General features: G+C 46.0%; 3 protein-coding genes and 1 long non-coding RNA gene across 5 annotated transcripts; 3 read left to right on the top strand and 1 right to left on the bottom strand.

Moving 5' to 3' along the window:
• Window positions 1-74: 74 nt before the first annotated feature.
• emc9 (ER membrane protein complex subunit 9) lies at window positions 75-1,939 on the bottom strand. 2 transcript variants are annotated; one of them, XM_078792416.1, is made up of 6 exons: window positions 1,740-1,939; window positions 1,168-1,370; window positions 1,026-1,102; window positions 883-952; window positions 662-756; window positions 75-581 (listed from the first exon to the last, which is right to left on the bottom strand). In XM_078792416.1, exons 2-6 carry the CDS (start codon window positions 1,360-1,362, stop codon window positions 401-403), a joined length of 618 nt encoding a protein of 205 aa, XP_078648542.1. In that variant the 5' UTR covers window positions 1,363-1,370; window positions 1,740-1,939; the 3' UTR covers window positions 75-400. The 2 variants fall into 2 exon arrangements, with proteins under 2 accessions (XP_078648542.1, XP_057915437.1); XM_058059454.2 differs by lacking the exon at window positions 1,740-1,939 and adding an exon at window positions 1,514-1,673.
• Window positions 1,940-2,237: 298 nt separating this feature from the next.
• LOC131108480 (neutral cholesterol ester hydrolase 1-like) lies at window positions 2,238-6,636 on the top strand. The gene is made up of 5 exons (XM_058059449.2): window positions 2,238-2,749; window positions 3,329-3,551; window positions 3,712-3,781; window positions 3,875-4,046; window positions 4,123-6,636. Exons 1-5 carry the CDS (start codon window positions 2,615-2,617, stop codon window positions 4,741-4,743), a joined length of 1,221 nt encoding a protein of 406 aa, XP_057915432.2. The 5' UTR covers window positions 2,238-2,614; the 3' UTR covers window positions 4,744-6,636.
• A 37-nt stretch (window positions 6,637-6,673) lies between these two features.
• Window positions 6,674-11,358, top strand: LOC144899572 (uncharacterized). The gene is made up of 3 exons (XR_013627809.1): window positions 6,674-6,832; window positions 6,912-7,004; window positions 10,906-11,358. It is a non-coding gene; the product is annotated as an uncharacterized LOC144899572 (long non-coding RNA).
• A 453-nt stretch (window positions 11,359-11,811) lies between these two features.
• On the top strand, window positions 11,812-15,186 carry LOC131108481 (tumor necrosis factor ligand superfamily member 10-like). Its single transcript, XM_058059451.2, has 6 exons — window positions 11,812-12,619; window positions 12,839-12,964; window positions 13,683-13,728; window positions 13,819-13,932; window positions 14,080-14,324; window positions 14,391-15,186. The coding sequence occupies exons 1-6, from the start codon at window positions 12,512-12,514 to the stop codon at window positions 14,598-14,600; spliced, it is 849 nt and encodes a 282-aa protein (XP_057915434.2). The 5' UTR covers window positions 11,812-12,511; the 3' UTR covers window positions 14,601-15,186.
• Window positions 15,187-15,505: the final 319 nt, after the last annotated feature.

Raw genomic sequence — 15,505 nt, 5'->3', positions numbered from 1 at the left:
CTGCTCTGAAATGTTACCATTATGCTGTTTTAACCCAGCACACAGTCATATACTGTACCACTAACTGAATCAGCAGGGGTGTCCAAAGAGAGGCACTGGGGATATATTTGTCTTTATTGACCCTCAGCATATTATTAAAAGAATAATAAATTGATGAGGTACGGGGGTAGGCTGAAAAGACCGATGCCACAGTATTACACATTAGTATGAATTCCTACTGGGGAGTGGTGGTTTAATGCCAGGGATCAAAGGAGCTGGTGGAATGTCACTGTTATTATTTTGTGCAGCTTGTCGGAACGAAAGTGTGTGTGTGTGTGTGTTGCAATGAGTCAGTCCTTAAACTGAGGGCGGTGTCAGCTCGCAGCACAATACACACACGGTTACTATTTGCAGTTGGTGCTTAGATGTTTCCGTTAGCCGGTGAGGCCAGCTCGGCGATCTTGGCGTTCACTTTCTGATTGGTCCAGTCTCGCGTGATGTCATCCAGGTGGCTGTCAAAATCCACCAGGAGAGCGTGGTCTCCCGAGTCCAGCATTTGGCTGGCGATGGCTCGGGTCTCCTCCCACTGCCTCAACATGATCCTGGACAGGAGAAATAAAAGACGTAGAATCTTAGAAATGTAGCCGTCACGTCATCCTTAAACGCTTAAGGTTCTTCTTACGTGTGTTTGTCTTTGAGCGTCCATCTTGAGTCTCTGCGCTCATACATGACAATGGGAGGGACGCGAAAGTCTGGCGACATCTTACTGCCGTCGAGCTGTACACAGTGACAAACATACCATATACATTTGATAAACAAGCTTTAGGTCACAAACCCGGTCCTGGATCTGACTTTGGACACCTCTGTCTTAAAGGGAAACATTAAATATTGTGTTGTACGCACCATCAATAAAACTGCACCATCAAACTGCTCTGCGATCTTATCAGCTATTTTCATGGCTCCTTGTGTTGGGCTGTCAAAGGAAGGGGGTTACAAAATTAAATTATAACCGATTGTCATAGCGCCACCTTGTGATTGAGACTTGCCTACTGTCTGATGCGCAGGCATTGGCTTGGTAGTATCCCACAATCCTCTGCTGTGTTTGTGAGCACCACACATCCACCTGCAACAAGAGCTGTGTGTTATGCTCCAAACACAAGTATTGGATGGAAAATGGTGTGTTCTTACCTGTGTTAGGGCCAGCTGAGTGATGGGAGCCAGAGACAGATGAGAGTGAAGCAGTGGCACACAGTCAGACACGCAAACAGCGCCCCCTGCCGGGCTAGACGACAGCAGCAGCCCATTGACGCTGCACCGGGGAAACAAACAGGCGTGCAGGTACATCTTCACATAAGCCCGACAGGACAACTCCACCTCGCCCATGATGGACGCTGTAACGAGGGCACAAAGATTGTATAAGACCACATTTTAATCATACACGACCATTGCAGCTCCAACAACGCTTGTTGGCCATAAATGACACATACTGCACATTAGCTAGCATCAATGCTTATCAAAGTGAAAGTAGTGTTACCTCAAGTGGGATACAAAGAGCAACAGAAATGCGTCGGGTGGCCTTTCGCCTCGAAATTTTAAGTTCTTACACAAATGTAACCATCTAATTTCATCACCCAAGAGCGAACAAACAAACGGGTCTTCTGTTAACAGCGACTGAATGCAACCGTATGGCTAATGCTAACGGAGGGCGGGGGTCTGTGCTGTTAAAGCAACGATTGGTCGAACCAATGCTGTCCTCTTACTTGATTGGAGAATACGCCTGTCGATCGTTTCCTCTTCTTCTTCGGTGGTATTGTCATTGCCTGCAGTCCTCTCCCAGTGTTTTTAGTAGGAGAAGTATCATAGTCTGTATCGACGTACTGAAATGACGATTTTTATTTCACAAAGTATTTTTTGAGTAAATGGATCACAAATGATACTTTTCAAAAAGAATACAAGGGTTAGTACACGACTATGATTGGAAAGAAAATGTGTAGGCTAATACGAAGAGTACTTTAAAGGATCAGTAGATGGCAATGTTTTACTAGTTTCTTTCTCCTACTGTACTTATGTTCTGCTAACTGAGCATATGTGCATATGGCGTTCGTTGGTTAGTTTTAGCATACTACTGTGTACATTTCTTTTCGTGAAAGTCCTCGATTTTTATGTATATATGGCGTTAGTTGCTAGTTTTATCATTATACAGTGTACATTTATATTAAAAGTGCCCAAGTATGACCTAATAACGATAGCACATGCCCTTCCGAATCAGCTGTAACTTAAACGAAAACTTGATCTAAATGCAAATACCAATTCCGAACATGTTAAACCATTTTAACAATGTATTCCATTAACTTGTACTGTAATATCATTAGCAACCCGAATCGCTGTAATAACAACGTTACGCAATGCGTGCACAACTTCCGCTAACGAATTTTCAAAATACGATCTCACTTTGCTCGCCCCATTGCTCGATTGCGTACCAGATGGTCCAGTACGCCAAACCTTGCTTTTATTTTGAAGCCGGGGTTATTGCCCGATGTTCGCTTGATCCTTGCCCCACAAACGGAGACCCGGGCAGGGTGTTCTCCCGAGCGGACTGAGGAGGATTCAGCCCGGATGCAACCAGAGCTCCACCATGAGGCTACGTATTGCTGGAGCCGTGCTGCTGTCAGCGGCCGCCTACTACGTGTACCTGCCCCTACCGAGCGGCGTGAGTGAGCCTTGGAAGCTGATGCTGCTGGACGCCCTCTTCCGGAGCTGTGTGCATGCGGTGAGCATTGACATGACAGCTGGACAAATATTGGGGGGGTCAGGGTGATTCATTATTTACTATACTATGTCGGTCTAGAACCCAACGAATTAAATGCTGATCATAATGTTATTAAAACAGGTTAACAGTTGATTTCAACTAAATAAATAATATGCAGTTCATTTTCGTAACAGCATATTACATGGGCCCAACATGCAGTTTAAATTTAACAGCTGTTAATTATGAGCTAAATAACCACATATTTTATGTTAAGTAATGACATGAAGAAGTACACATGCACTGACTGATATTTCTATTAACTGAATAAGTCTCACATAGAAATCACACAATTTTTGTATAAGACTGGGAAAGTGTGGATACTGTACATTATACTGTACATTACTGTCACATGACCCTGATTCCACTGCAGTCGCAAGGTGACCTTTAACCTGCACTTGCACTCCTTAATGGCATTACCCTTACAGCCACCTGCTCATCTTGTTCTGCTTGAATGCCACTCCACCGGTTCATCCCGCCTTGCTAATTATTCCCTTCCCACAATGCACCTCTGCATGTAACAACATGAGTCTTTGTCTCCAGGGCGAGGTGGCCGAGGCACTGGGTTTGTGCCATCATGTGCACTTCCTTAACGGGGCGGTGACCTGGCTCGAGGTGATCGAGGCGCGCTCCAGCCCCACTGTGGAGGTGAGCGACACCCTCCTGGGAGGCGTGTCGGCGCGGGTCTTCCAGGCAAAAGGGGGCCAGAACCTCAAAAGGGGGATTGTTTACTTCCATGGTGGGGGATGGAGCCTGCTCAGCGCAAGTGAGTAACAGCAAGCATGTAGCTAAACACGCACAGTGCAAAGGTCAAAGTTCAGTTAACCGGGTTCTGCAATTTGTAAGCATGGCAGCCAGAGGTCGCTGTTGCACCTTTAAAAAAAAAAAAAAAAATTCACGGCCCCATCATCACTCTTCTTCCACAGGGATGCGATCATATGACCTTCTATGCCGCAAGATGGCGGAGGACCTGGACGCCGTTGTGGTGTCAGTGGAGTAAGCATCACAGCATACCATAGGAACCACTATGCAAATATGCCCCCTAGTGGCTGCAAGAGTGACTGACACGCTTACATGACATTGCTATAGTTACCGTCTGGCCCCAGATGCGGTGTTCCCGGATCAGTACCACGATGCGTTAGCGGTGGCGCGGGCCTTCATTTCCGATCAGGTGTTGGAGCGCTACCATTTGGATCCGGACCGGCTGTGCATCTCCGGAGACAGTTCTGGAGGAAACCTGGCGGCGGCTGTCGCACAGGAGGTAATCAAGGACAATTTTGTCCCATGGTTGCCATTGAAACAAAATAACACCATCCTGTGTGTCATTGTGTTTTCAGCTGGGCTCTGATGACAGTCTCACGGTGAGGTTCAAGGCTCAGGCGCTGATCTACCCGGTCCTGCAAGCACTGGACTTCCACACGCCATCCTACCAGCAGAATCAAGCAGTTCCCATCCTCTATAGACCCCGCATGGCCCATTTCTGGCTCCTCTATCTGGGTGCCAACCCCTCCCTGGAGCCTTTGTTGCTCGCTAACAACCACAGCGCCTTGGATCAGCAGGCCATCAGCGCCGCCACCCGGTCCAAACTGGACTGGACCGCTCTCCTACCAAGTGAACACAAAAAGAGCTTCAGGCCGGTCGTCGTGGAAACTGGATCGGCAGGGTTGCTGGACGAGGTGCCGGCGCTCCTCGATGTGAGGGCAGCACCACTGCTGGCCGAAGAGGCTGTTCTCGGTAAGACGCCCAAAGCGTACGTGTTGACATGCGAGTACGACGTGCTGAGAGACGACGGCTTGATGTACGCCAGGCGGCTTCGAGACGCCGGCGTACCAGTCACCAGCGACCACTACGAGGACGGGTTCCACGGCTGCGTGGCGTTCGCTTATCTGCCTGTCATGTCGAGCGTCGGGCGCCGCAGCATGGAGAATTACATCCGATGGCTCGACCAGAACCTGTAGGTGAACCAAAAAACAAAGCCGTTCCAGGGAACGTTCTTTGGACGTGGGATCCACTTCTGTATCACATGGAGAAGAAATGAGGATAATCTCAATCACAACCTATGACATCATCACTTCCTGATGACAGATTGATCATCATTTACCGACAGATTGTACCTACAGCCAAGGACACGCCCGTTATAAAACCCTAAATCAACAAAAACACTGAAGTGAACCCAGCCCAAAAGATGATGATTGACACTTTCTTTTTATTTGATCACTGGAAGCTTCCGGCTTTTTTTTTAATTTTCCTCCCTCTTTGTCCAAGTTGGCCTTTAACTTGGAAAGTTAATGTGAAATGAAACAATGAGCCATGGAAATATGCTTTGATGCACTGAACACACACACACACACACGTATACACACACGCACATACTCATATACAGTACATTTCCAGTCTTACATATACTCACACAAACACAGACCTATTCAATAATGTGTGCTAGAGTTCACAGCTGTGCACACTCTCTTTGGAGATTGTGCAATACGTGCATACTGCTTTATGAACATTTACAACTTTGTATTGTGGGCATATTTCAACGTTTTTTTTCTACCTAAGAATCACCACTGAAGGTACTAATTCTAATAATGGGTTTTATTCTTATTTTGCAATATTGTCTTTTAATCCTGAGAGCATACACAGTGTGATGCACTTTAATTTGAAATTCGTAAACTCTGTATCTGTACAGCGCATGCGCCGCAGAGACTACAAGTCACATAATGCATTGCAATGGAGGCAGTCTAATGGCCAAGCTATATTCCGTTGACAGTCAGTAATTAGCGTTTATTTAGCTACTTTTAGTCACGTTAAGGTTGTAACTTTATTACACGATCTATTGGGAATTATTGGCTTCGAAACACATTTTAAACACGTCATTTTCTTGTCTAAATTGCCACGCTAGTTCGCTAGCTTAGCGCTAGTTCACTCGCTAGCTTCCACGGCTAACGCACGGTACGGCAGCCTGGGGGGGGGGGGCAGCTGTTCGGGTACAGAAATGGGTGAGTTAACATTTTCTTTTGCTTTAAGTGTAGAGAATAATTGTATATAACGTTGACTACCTAATGTTGATTTTTTTTGTCACTGGAAAAGGCAAAAACTGCACCACTATGATTCACTCAACATAACACACACCCATCATGCCACCATTTTGGGAACACCTGCACAGCTCATAATGGCGTTTATTGTTTAAGTGTGTTTGTTCTTTATTATTTGTTTGAGCCACTTAAAACCTATGTCGCTTTTGAACCTTACTTGACACTGTTATACTACATGCAGCCAGGGTCAAATGCCACTTGTCAAACACAGGGTTCTACGGCCCACCATGATATATGTGTTGTGGTTGTGTGTCCAGTAATGACTACAAGATGACATGAAGACATAACTATGATGTCTCAGCGGGTACCACAAGAACACACTGGCATGTTTGTCTTTACTACTGGCCTTGTGGCTTTACTGGGGGTCACGAAAGGTTGCCCAGGCATCTGCAGATGGTTTTGAGACTGTGGACCACGTGGGTCTGGTCGTCAGATCTTTACACCAGTGTCACACGGCCCCCCCTGTCTGAAATATGACTGCGGCTTTGAAAAATGCCGAATGTCCAGAGTGGCGCTGTAATGTGCTGATACTTTATGACCAGACGGCTCTGATCATCTGGAATGGAGCTCCACATGTGTGGCACTGACTAGCAGAAAAGTGGAGCTTTGTTCCCAGTGCAGCTTGTGCAATTTATATCCATTCAAAGTTGAGTGGACCACAGCCTGGAGCTACGCTTTATTTGGGACTGTTTAGGGACGCTCTAGACCTGTTATTGTTGTCTCTGTCAAAATATGCAATAAATGTGATGAGTGACTGATTTGGTGGCTTGTTGTTGTCTTTCCCTGTCAAGTCCGGGCTCGCAGACACTCGAGATACTCGCCTGTCAAGTCATGTGACCCGAGGAAACGGTCGTGTCTCTCCTGACACAGGTTTGGCTCCGCCCATCAGGACGACTTTGGCTGCAGTAGTGGTTTTCCCATCGTGAACCCTGGCTGGCCATGTGCGTGACACATGGTAGCTAATGTGGGACATGTCCGATCCTCATCGTTTGCAGATGACACTTAATTCTTCTGAAAGATTCTTTGTTTTTTAGGATGTTTCCTGTTGCTGGAGTGTGGCCTGCCAACGCCGAACAAACCGCCGCTTTTGTGGCCCGAATGGCTACCTCTGCTTCTTGCTTGACCAGGTAACCTTCAGCAACCCTTAACATAGCCTTAAATAAAACGGTAGCCCTCACCCCGTCCTAACCAGCACCCCAACCGTAACCCAAACACCTATACTTGGGCTTTAAAATGTGCACAAAACACTGTTGATTGCAGTTTACCACAGGCTGCCCCCTACTGGTACGGAGGCTAAATAACGGCCAGAACACCAAACGATTATTATTAAAAGAGTAAGTAAATAATGTAATTAGTCCTCATTAAAACTTTTAAATCTTATGGGCAGATTGCGCCTTTATTTAAAAGGTTGACACTACTTTTGTAGAAGAATGTGGAGGTGGGGGATGTTCCGAGGGGCCCCATAGAAGGTTGTGTACCCCCCCGGGCCTCGTTTGAGCTTGTTACACCCCTGCAGCATTTGTCAGACCAAAAAAAAAGCGACGCCACTTCCAGCAGCTTCTCGCTGATTGAAAACAAACACATGATTGGGGGGGGGGCGGTGTGTGCTTGACTCCCTAAATTACTCCCACCTCCACCCTTGCTCATTAATCAGATGAGGAAGAAAAACAGAGGCGGCAGTGAAAACAAGCGGTGAGAATGTGATAGGAAAGCCAGGAGGAATTCACAAGGGAGAAATGTTATCGCTGCAGCTCAGGGTCACATTGTTCACTTTTCCTGACGGGCCCGCGACGAGGGGTGGGGGCCAGGAGGGGGGTGCTGTTTGAGACTGCACCTCCACTTGGGTGATTGTAGACTTTTTTTTGTTAGCTGGGCTACCATGTGCATGCGAGCTCACTGGACAGGAAATCAGTCAGTTTAACTTTGAATCGTGTATAGAATATCCAATCAGGAGAAACAAACGTAACATTTTGTGACATGCATTGGCAATGGACACTTAAGAATTTGCAGAGCGCAGTTTCTGTCCTGCCACGACCCCCACTGCAAGGAAAAAAGGTTCCCCCAACTTCCAGTGAAAAAGTCAGTTTTGTTTCAAGACAGATAATTGACCCCCTTGGAATTTTTCCAAAATTCGTGCCCTCAGGAATGTGTTTTCTGCCCTTTAAGGGTCCTGCTGGGGCTCCCCATGAGGGCCAGGAACGTCTCCCCCAACCAGATCCCGGCCTGCAAATGATGAGTCATTTTGCATAAAGGCTGTAGAAAAGTTTTCTGTCTGAAAAGTGGACAGATTTTCCCCAAAATTGACCCCTCTGGAAAAATGGTGTTTCATCCAACTCCAAATCCAGAAAGGTGTCGTGGAAGCAAGATTTTTCTTAAAAATGTACCCCCTTGTAATTTTTTCTATATTCATGCCATAGGGAAAGTGTTGTTTTCTGCCCCTGATGGGTCCTGCTTAGACCCCCAGTGAGGGGCAGGTCGTCTCCCCAAACTTTTGGCCTACATAGTGGATGACATCTTGCAAAAGGGCCTGTCTTAGGAAAGTTGCTGATAATTGGCCATGAAAAAATGTCATGTGAATTTACAGATATGCCAAAAATAAACCCCTTGCAGAAGTCTAGTTTGCGACAAGACAAAACACTGACCCCTTCTGAATTTTCCTGAAAAGTACATTTTTCTGTGGTTTTTGTCTCCTCTGAGGCAAAAATGAGCAGCAGAGATATTTCTCCAACCACCAGGCTGGAAATGTGGCGTCTCGGCAACATGAAAGAATAATTTTGTGACAGGTGTCGTTTGTGGATTTTTCCCCAAATCAATCCCTTGCCATGCTGTTTTTTTTTTTTTTTGACAATTTGGGATATTTGACCCGTAATAGTCAGGGAGGTCCCCCCACCCTCCCACAACTGTAAAGCAACATGACAGGAAAGAAAATGAGAGAATTCTGCCAAAAGAAATGTCCCTGTGATGTAAGGGGCCTCAGACAATTTAGTCATTTTATCTCAGCGCAAGGTTTTATTTTCACTCCTTTACCGAGCCTCTGAACTTTACTCCTCATTCCTCCAGTGAAATCAAACAGTACACACACTTGCAACACACACACACACATTTGACCACATGTGGCCCACAACCAAAATACTTGTCGATATGCAGAAAAATAAGTTGGAAAAAAACAAGTGCAGGCATGAGAAAAAAAGACATTTGGAAAGTCCCCAAAAGTTTCCCTGTGTGATGATTGGAGCTTTTCTCTCTCTCTCTGTGTGTGTGTGTGTGTGTGTGTGTGTGTGTGTGTGTGTGTGTGTGTGTGTGAGGTATTGTTCATGCAACCAAGGCGTTGTCTTTGGCATGCCAATGAGAAAAAGTTATCAGATGATGTTTGGATTATTTTGCTACGCCAACAAGCTGTGTTTGTATTGCTAAGCAGAACAAATGGAGACTAACGCCACGATAAAGATGTGTAGCCGTTGACGTGCATATATCACACTGTTGATCACACTCGCTCGCCTCTTTTTAAAACTGTAAAGGAAAGCCCCGCCCCTTTTAGGTAACCTATCACCGCCCTTGAATACCTGCTGGGGGAATAAGTTGACAAGCGAGCAGGGTTATGTCACAGTGATGTATTAATGATGTCTTAACAGTAATATGCGTGTTTATGAGAACCAAAACATCACTTAAAGCGGAGGCTTCGCTGCACATCTTAAAATAAAGCTCGGAACTCCGTCAGTCAGCATCAGGCGTGCAAGCTAGGTGACATGGTTAGAATATTTATTTGCATATTTCTTATATGAAGACATGAAATACTTTTTCATCCCAGTGTTCTTCCCAATGGACGGTTGAACGTCGTGCAAATGGGCACCCTGGATTACACGCCAAAATTGAACCCCCGATTTTTGACTTTGAGGTAGAAGAGAAGTCTCTGATGAGGGCGAGGAAGAGATCACCAACTGTCGTCCTCGCAGATGTTCTGGCAGAGACCGTAAGCAGTAAACATTTGCGCGCCTCGGTTAGCCGGCGAGCTAATCAGCGCAGCAGGATATGGTGCCCCAAAATAAGCAGAGGCTATAAAATAGATACAATGTTGCCAACATGTGGCTTTTTAAGACAAATTAGAAGATGATGAAGGATGCACTCGTGTACACACACACGTTGCCCCCTGCAGGCCTCGTAATGCGGTGGAACGGTGTGTAATTTAATCGCAGAACGTCTCCCGTGGGACGGCAGGGCGTACGATCCAGATTGAGGCCAGATGTTGCTCATGCTGCAGCGAGCCAGCAGAACCAGGATCCATTTATAGGCCGAGACGGGTTCAACAACACTGGCTGTGCACATCGGGGCGGTGATTGGCTTGGGAGGGGGGGTTCCAGTGCAGTGGTCCGGCGTGGATTTAATGAAGTTGTAAGGACGACCGTGTTGACACACACTCTCAGTGGGAGTTGAAATGAGATACACAAGTGGTCGTAAACACGTCAGTCACACTTCGCTGTGTCCCTGAACGCCACACAGGAAGTCCAAGAAAAGTGCACAGAGCAGCTAGCATGTTAGCATAGTGCCTCATATTTCATTTGTCTGCGTTTACTGCGGATCCGAAGGATGTCTGCGCAGCAGGACCGTAATCAAATAAACATGATAGCAGCAGGCACTGAAAAACGGTTTCCTTCTTGCTTTGTTTTCTTTTTGTGAAATGTTTCTGCTGCTTTCCAAGCTATCATCTTTTTTATATTTGTATATCTTCTAATCGTGAAACACTCATCACGGATTGTAGTCCTCATGTCATCCAGATCTTGACTAGTGTTTTTGGATGGGTGCACTTTATGGAGACCGTACTGAAAAGAAGTACATCAGAAATATTTTCTAGGTACTTTGTGTGTATACATGGAGAAATGACTTATTGGGGCTAACCCATACACGAGATGTGTTTCTTGTTGGGTTTTTATTGCGGGTTTTTTGGACTTCCAGCTGCATTATGTCTTTGTGAGCTCTGTCTTGAGTTTCCTTGTAGCCGAGATTATGTTGTCACCTTCAATGTTTGTCCAGTTCCCCCACGTCTGTGACTACAAGTACTTTGGCTTCCTCCGGTACGAGATGTGCTGCACGGAAGACGACTTCTGACGGTTCTGAAAAAAAAAGGTATGTTTAACTTCTGTGTTTTCACTCCAGAACACTTTTATTTTGTTGTGGTTTTCAATGGGCTTCTTCCTGTTGGGTGTTGCAATGTGTTGCCTGCTTAAACACCAAATGATGAGTGACTCATCTGTACAGTCTGGAGTTGCTTTTCCAGAGAGATGAAGATCATTGAGGACAGGTGGCATTGTTTGTCGTGTTGTTGTTCGGTGGTAAGCAATGGCAATCTAATTTTGGGAGACGATATCTTTGATGCGAAATAGAACTTTAATCCAAAATGATGAAATCATGAAGACAAGTGGAGGTTTTGCACATTGAAGCAATAGAAACATATTTTAGGTTCCTGCATCATTTCAGTTTCTTGCCCCCCCCCCCATTAGGGCATTTTTTAGCATCCCCAGTGAGAACATTCAGTTTCCAGCAGCCTTGTGTGGCCCCATCCATGGACCAGTACCAGCAGGGCAGCCCTGTGGATGCGGAGCCTTGATAAAGATGATCTTTGACTAGCTTTTGTCCTAAAAAAAACAGTGGTACATTCCTTTCAAATCGTGGATTTATTAATTTAGAAGTATACAATGGAACCTCGGTTAGCATTATTAATGACTTCCAGAAGTTCTGACTCTAAACGAATCAAGAGATCATACAAATTTGTTTTACAATTGTAGTTTTACATGCAGAGAAAAATTGCAACCGCATATAAATGATGAATGAAAGGGATAAATGAACAGTTCAGGTGGCTTGTACCTTCATTGAAGATGTGATTCTTTACAAATGTGGCCACCTTAAATGTTCATTGAGCTCTTTTTCATTCTGAATTTATATTGATTCTGAATAGTTTTATGCACGTAAAAGTATAAAAACGTGTTTTATGTTAACATTTTGACACCACAGACTGGCCACCTAACTTCCGGTCCTGGTTGCCATTTTGTTCACTAGCTAACAGGACGCTAGCATCCTAATTAATTAAGAAATGGATACTGATGTTATGAATATGGAGGTTCTACTGTATACTTTTTTTAAAAATAGTATATTGAGGGCTCTTTGACCGGTGTTTTTGTAGTAGGTCGTCTTCCATTGTGAATAGTGTCTTTAACGTTACTGCCACACCGCTCGTCAATCTGTTCAGGAAGTGACAGTTCTCCGTCCACCAATCAATGCACTGCAGAGTTTCTAGCCCCGCCCACTCCAGGTAGCCTACCAAGACGAGTATGCTAAGTAGTATATTATGCTTATTTTACAACGTCAAAGCCAAATAATGGGGCCAAGGTGTGTCTTGTGAGGTGGCCCTCGTTGGTTGTTGTGTCTGAGGAACTTTGGATCCAAGAAGACGACGAAGTGACATAAAACTTTTATCATGTTTGCGCGGCACACTTTCCAAGCCCCGCCCCCTCTCCTTCCAGCGCTGGGAGGTTCTAGAGTTCCCGAGTCGCTGCTCTGCCATTGTTCCTCTCCGGGACGTCGGCGTGTGTGGACTGTGTGGTCGGCCGCGTCCTAGCGAGCGAGCGGCGCTCTGTCTGCTATGACGGGCTCCGCTCCGAGGTTGGGGGTCCTGCTGCTGGTGGCGGTTCTTCTGCAGACGGTCGTGGTCACCATCACGGTGCTGCACTTCTCCACCTCGCTCAACGCGGTAAGGACAAGACTTGCGAGGCGTTTGTGTGTGGCGTTCACGTCGGCTTCCGTGCGCAGGATATGTTAAAAGACGAGGAAGTTCAGATGCAGCAGATGGTTTTGGTTTCTGCTGAGTATCAGGAAGTTTTTTTTTTTATGAGTGCGCGCCTTTTGGATGCAGTCCAACAAAGTCAAGTTGATGGACAACACTCACAAGCTGTCCTTCTTTCATGTGCAGATGAAGGAGACCTTCGCCAGGAGCAGCGTTTCCTGTCTGAAGGGTTCTGACCTGCACAGCATCTCAGCGGTCCAAGGTGACCCGTGTTGGAAGGTCACGCAGCAGCTTCACCTCCTCATCGAGAAGGTCAGATGCGTGAGAGCCGGCTAGTCTTGAGATCTTTTTGACTTTTTGGACATCTCCAAAGGTGTTAGGACTTTTTGAGCTCACATTGAAAGTCAATAGAAACCTTGCCATAGTTTGTGGAGCTGCTGCTCTTGAATGCAACACCAGTGTCTTTTAACCTACTTGGACTATTAATAGCCCAGGCTTTGGTGAGCAGGAGTCATGCTAGCATAGCCAAGGAGGAGCCAGAGCTTGAAAACCTTTTATCATTTTATTGTCCTTGGCTGTGTTGTAAAATGACGTAAATGCTATGTGATGAAATAGAATATTAGCATATTGATATCATATTTATCGTATGAAATGTATCAGCTGTGAGGATGCTCAGCGGCTCCATCCCATGATGGCGGCATGAAGCTAAGCTAACATGATGGAGATCATGATGCTAATCACAGCAATGCACACACAATGAGCTCATTGATGGCTTCATGTGTGATGGGATACTTGAGCTTTCAGCAGCGCAGGAATGCAAGCACCTGCCCCCCCTTCTCCATCTTGTACCTTTTATCAAAGGAAGTGGCAACACGCATTTGATGGTATGCAGCATGACCTCCTGCTAAGACCTCCTGGCCTGTAGGGGGCGCACTACAGCACTTTAGTAATGCAGACATGCATGCCATTTTATTGTTAAGGCCAGATGTGGTTCTTGATTATGGTGCTCATATTTGTGGTTCTTCCGCAGTCCTTGTCCCAGCGCTACCAGAAGCAGATCTCCTCGGCGGTGAGAGGTAAGCCTTCTTCTTCTACTACTACACAGGTTGGGTACAAATGTTACTCCAAGCACAAACATGCAAAGCTTCTTCTTCTTCTTCTTCCAGATGAAGTATCTCGGGTTCTGCCCTCGCTGGGGACGGGGGACAGGACATCGCCTCGGCCTCAGGTCGCTGCCCACGTCACGGGAAGCTTCATCCCTCAGCTGGAGAGAGAGGGAGGTGAGGAAAGCTCGGATAACTTACCTTGTTGGTCGAGATGACACTGAAAACGTTCCAGTTGTGGTTCCCCTTGCTTGGAGAACAGACATGATGTACCGTTACAGCTGATAAACGTAAGGTTTTCGTGTTGACCTTTCTTCTCCGCAGTCGCAGGGACGGGCGGCAGGCGAGTTCACGGCCAGAAGATCACGTGGTGGGAGGGTCAAAAGGGGCTGGCCTTCCTCCAGGACGTCCAGCTGGTGGATGGCGAGCTAGTGGTGCCGCGCCCCGGCCTCTATTACGTCTACGCCCAGACGTACTTCAGACACATCAACTCCTTGGAGGGCGACGCCACGGAGGACGAGGCGGTGGGGGACACGGGAAGGCCTCTGCTGCAGTACATCTATAAGAAGGTGAGAGCGCCGCTCATGTTCTTTTTGTCCACATGTTTTTTGACTTCTGAACAATGTCCTCCTCAGGTGAGCACCTACCCTGTTCCCATCCTGCTGATGAAGACCAGCCGCACCTCCTGCTGGTCCCGGGAATCCCAATTCTCACTGCACTCGGCCCACCAGGGCGGGCTTTTCGCACTCAGCCCCGGGGACCGCCTCTTTGTCACGGTGACCAACGCCTCTGCCGTGGACATGGACGAGAAAAGCAGCTTCTTCGGGGCGTTTCTCATCAGCTAAGACGCCCACGGACCCACAGAGGAGGCGCTGTCAAACTTTTGACGGAACCTGTCAAGTCATCGCTTGGCGAATGCTGACGCACAGAGACACAACGGCACAGGTATGATTGGCGCAACATACTTGCACTACCCGACTCGGCCACTAGATGGCTCCCATCCACACAGCAACAGTGTTCACAGGTGATAAGCTTTGACTAAAGTTACATTTTCTTATTTACACTCACTAGCGTACATTTTGGAAATCAGACACTTCAATTGTTCAATCACTCCAGCTTATGTAGCTGTGCGTTAATCTACGTAAAGATGCTAATAATTCACTATTTTTGGTCATCTATTGTTCACGGCCACCGGAAACGTCATTGTGTGCTAGCCAAATTCCAAATGTGGGTGGGGACAAACTTTTGTTCAATCTCATCTCTCCTGACTGCCAAACATCCCACAGTCGTGAATGCAGCATTATTATTAAATGTCATTATAGATCAACCCGTTTTGATACATTTTAATCTATAAAAAAAGGTGTAAATCAAATGTGAATGTAAATAGGTTTTATCTGTAAATGTGTGAAATAAATTGATGTGAAATACTTACGTTCTTCTGTCAAGTAACAATTTTGAATTTACTAGCGCATCTCTTAAAAATTTGAGCAGTTAATTAAAAAAAGGTTAAGTTCAATTTTAACTACTGCTGCGTATGCGCCTTTAAATGGCCTTTGTCTGAACTCCTGAAATTAAACAATCTTGTAATTTGAGATGCTCACATACTGGTTGCTTCAATTGTTTACATGCATCGTGCTGCCATCTAGTGGCTATTTGAAGAAGTGCACCCTAAGAAGGAAAAGAGCCATTTGAACTGTTTTGATTTTCTTTCTTTTGTGGAAATATGTTACACAGTTATATTACATAGATG

The sequence above is a fragment of the Doryrhamphus excisus genome, linkage group LG7 (assembly GCF_037039965.1).
Source record: "Doryrhamphus excisus strain RoL-2023G ecotype Guam linkage group LG7, RoL_Dexc_Guam_v1.1, whole genome shotgun sequence".
Classification (NCBI taxonomy): domain Eukaryota; kingdom Metazoa; phylum Chordata; class Actinopteri; order Syngnathiformes; family Syngnathidae; genus Doryrhamphus; species Doryrhamphus excisus.
Note: the sequence above shows the minus strand (reverse complement) of the source record. Positions and strands in the feature narration are given on the sequence as shown.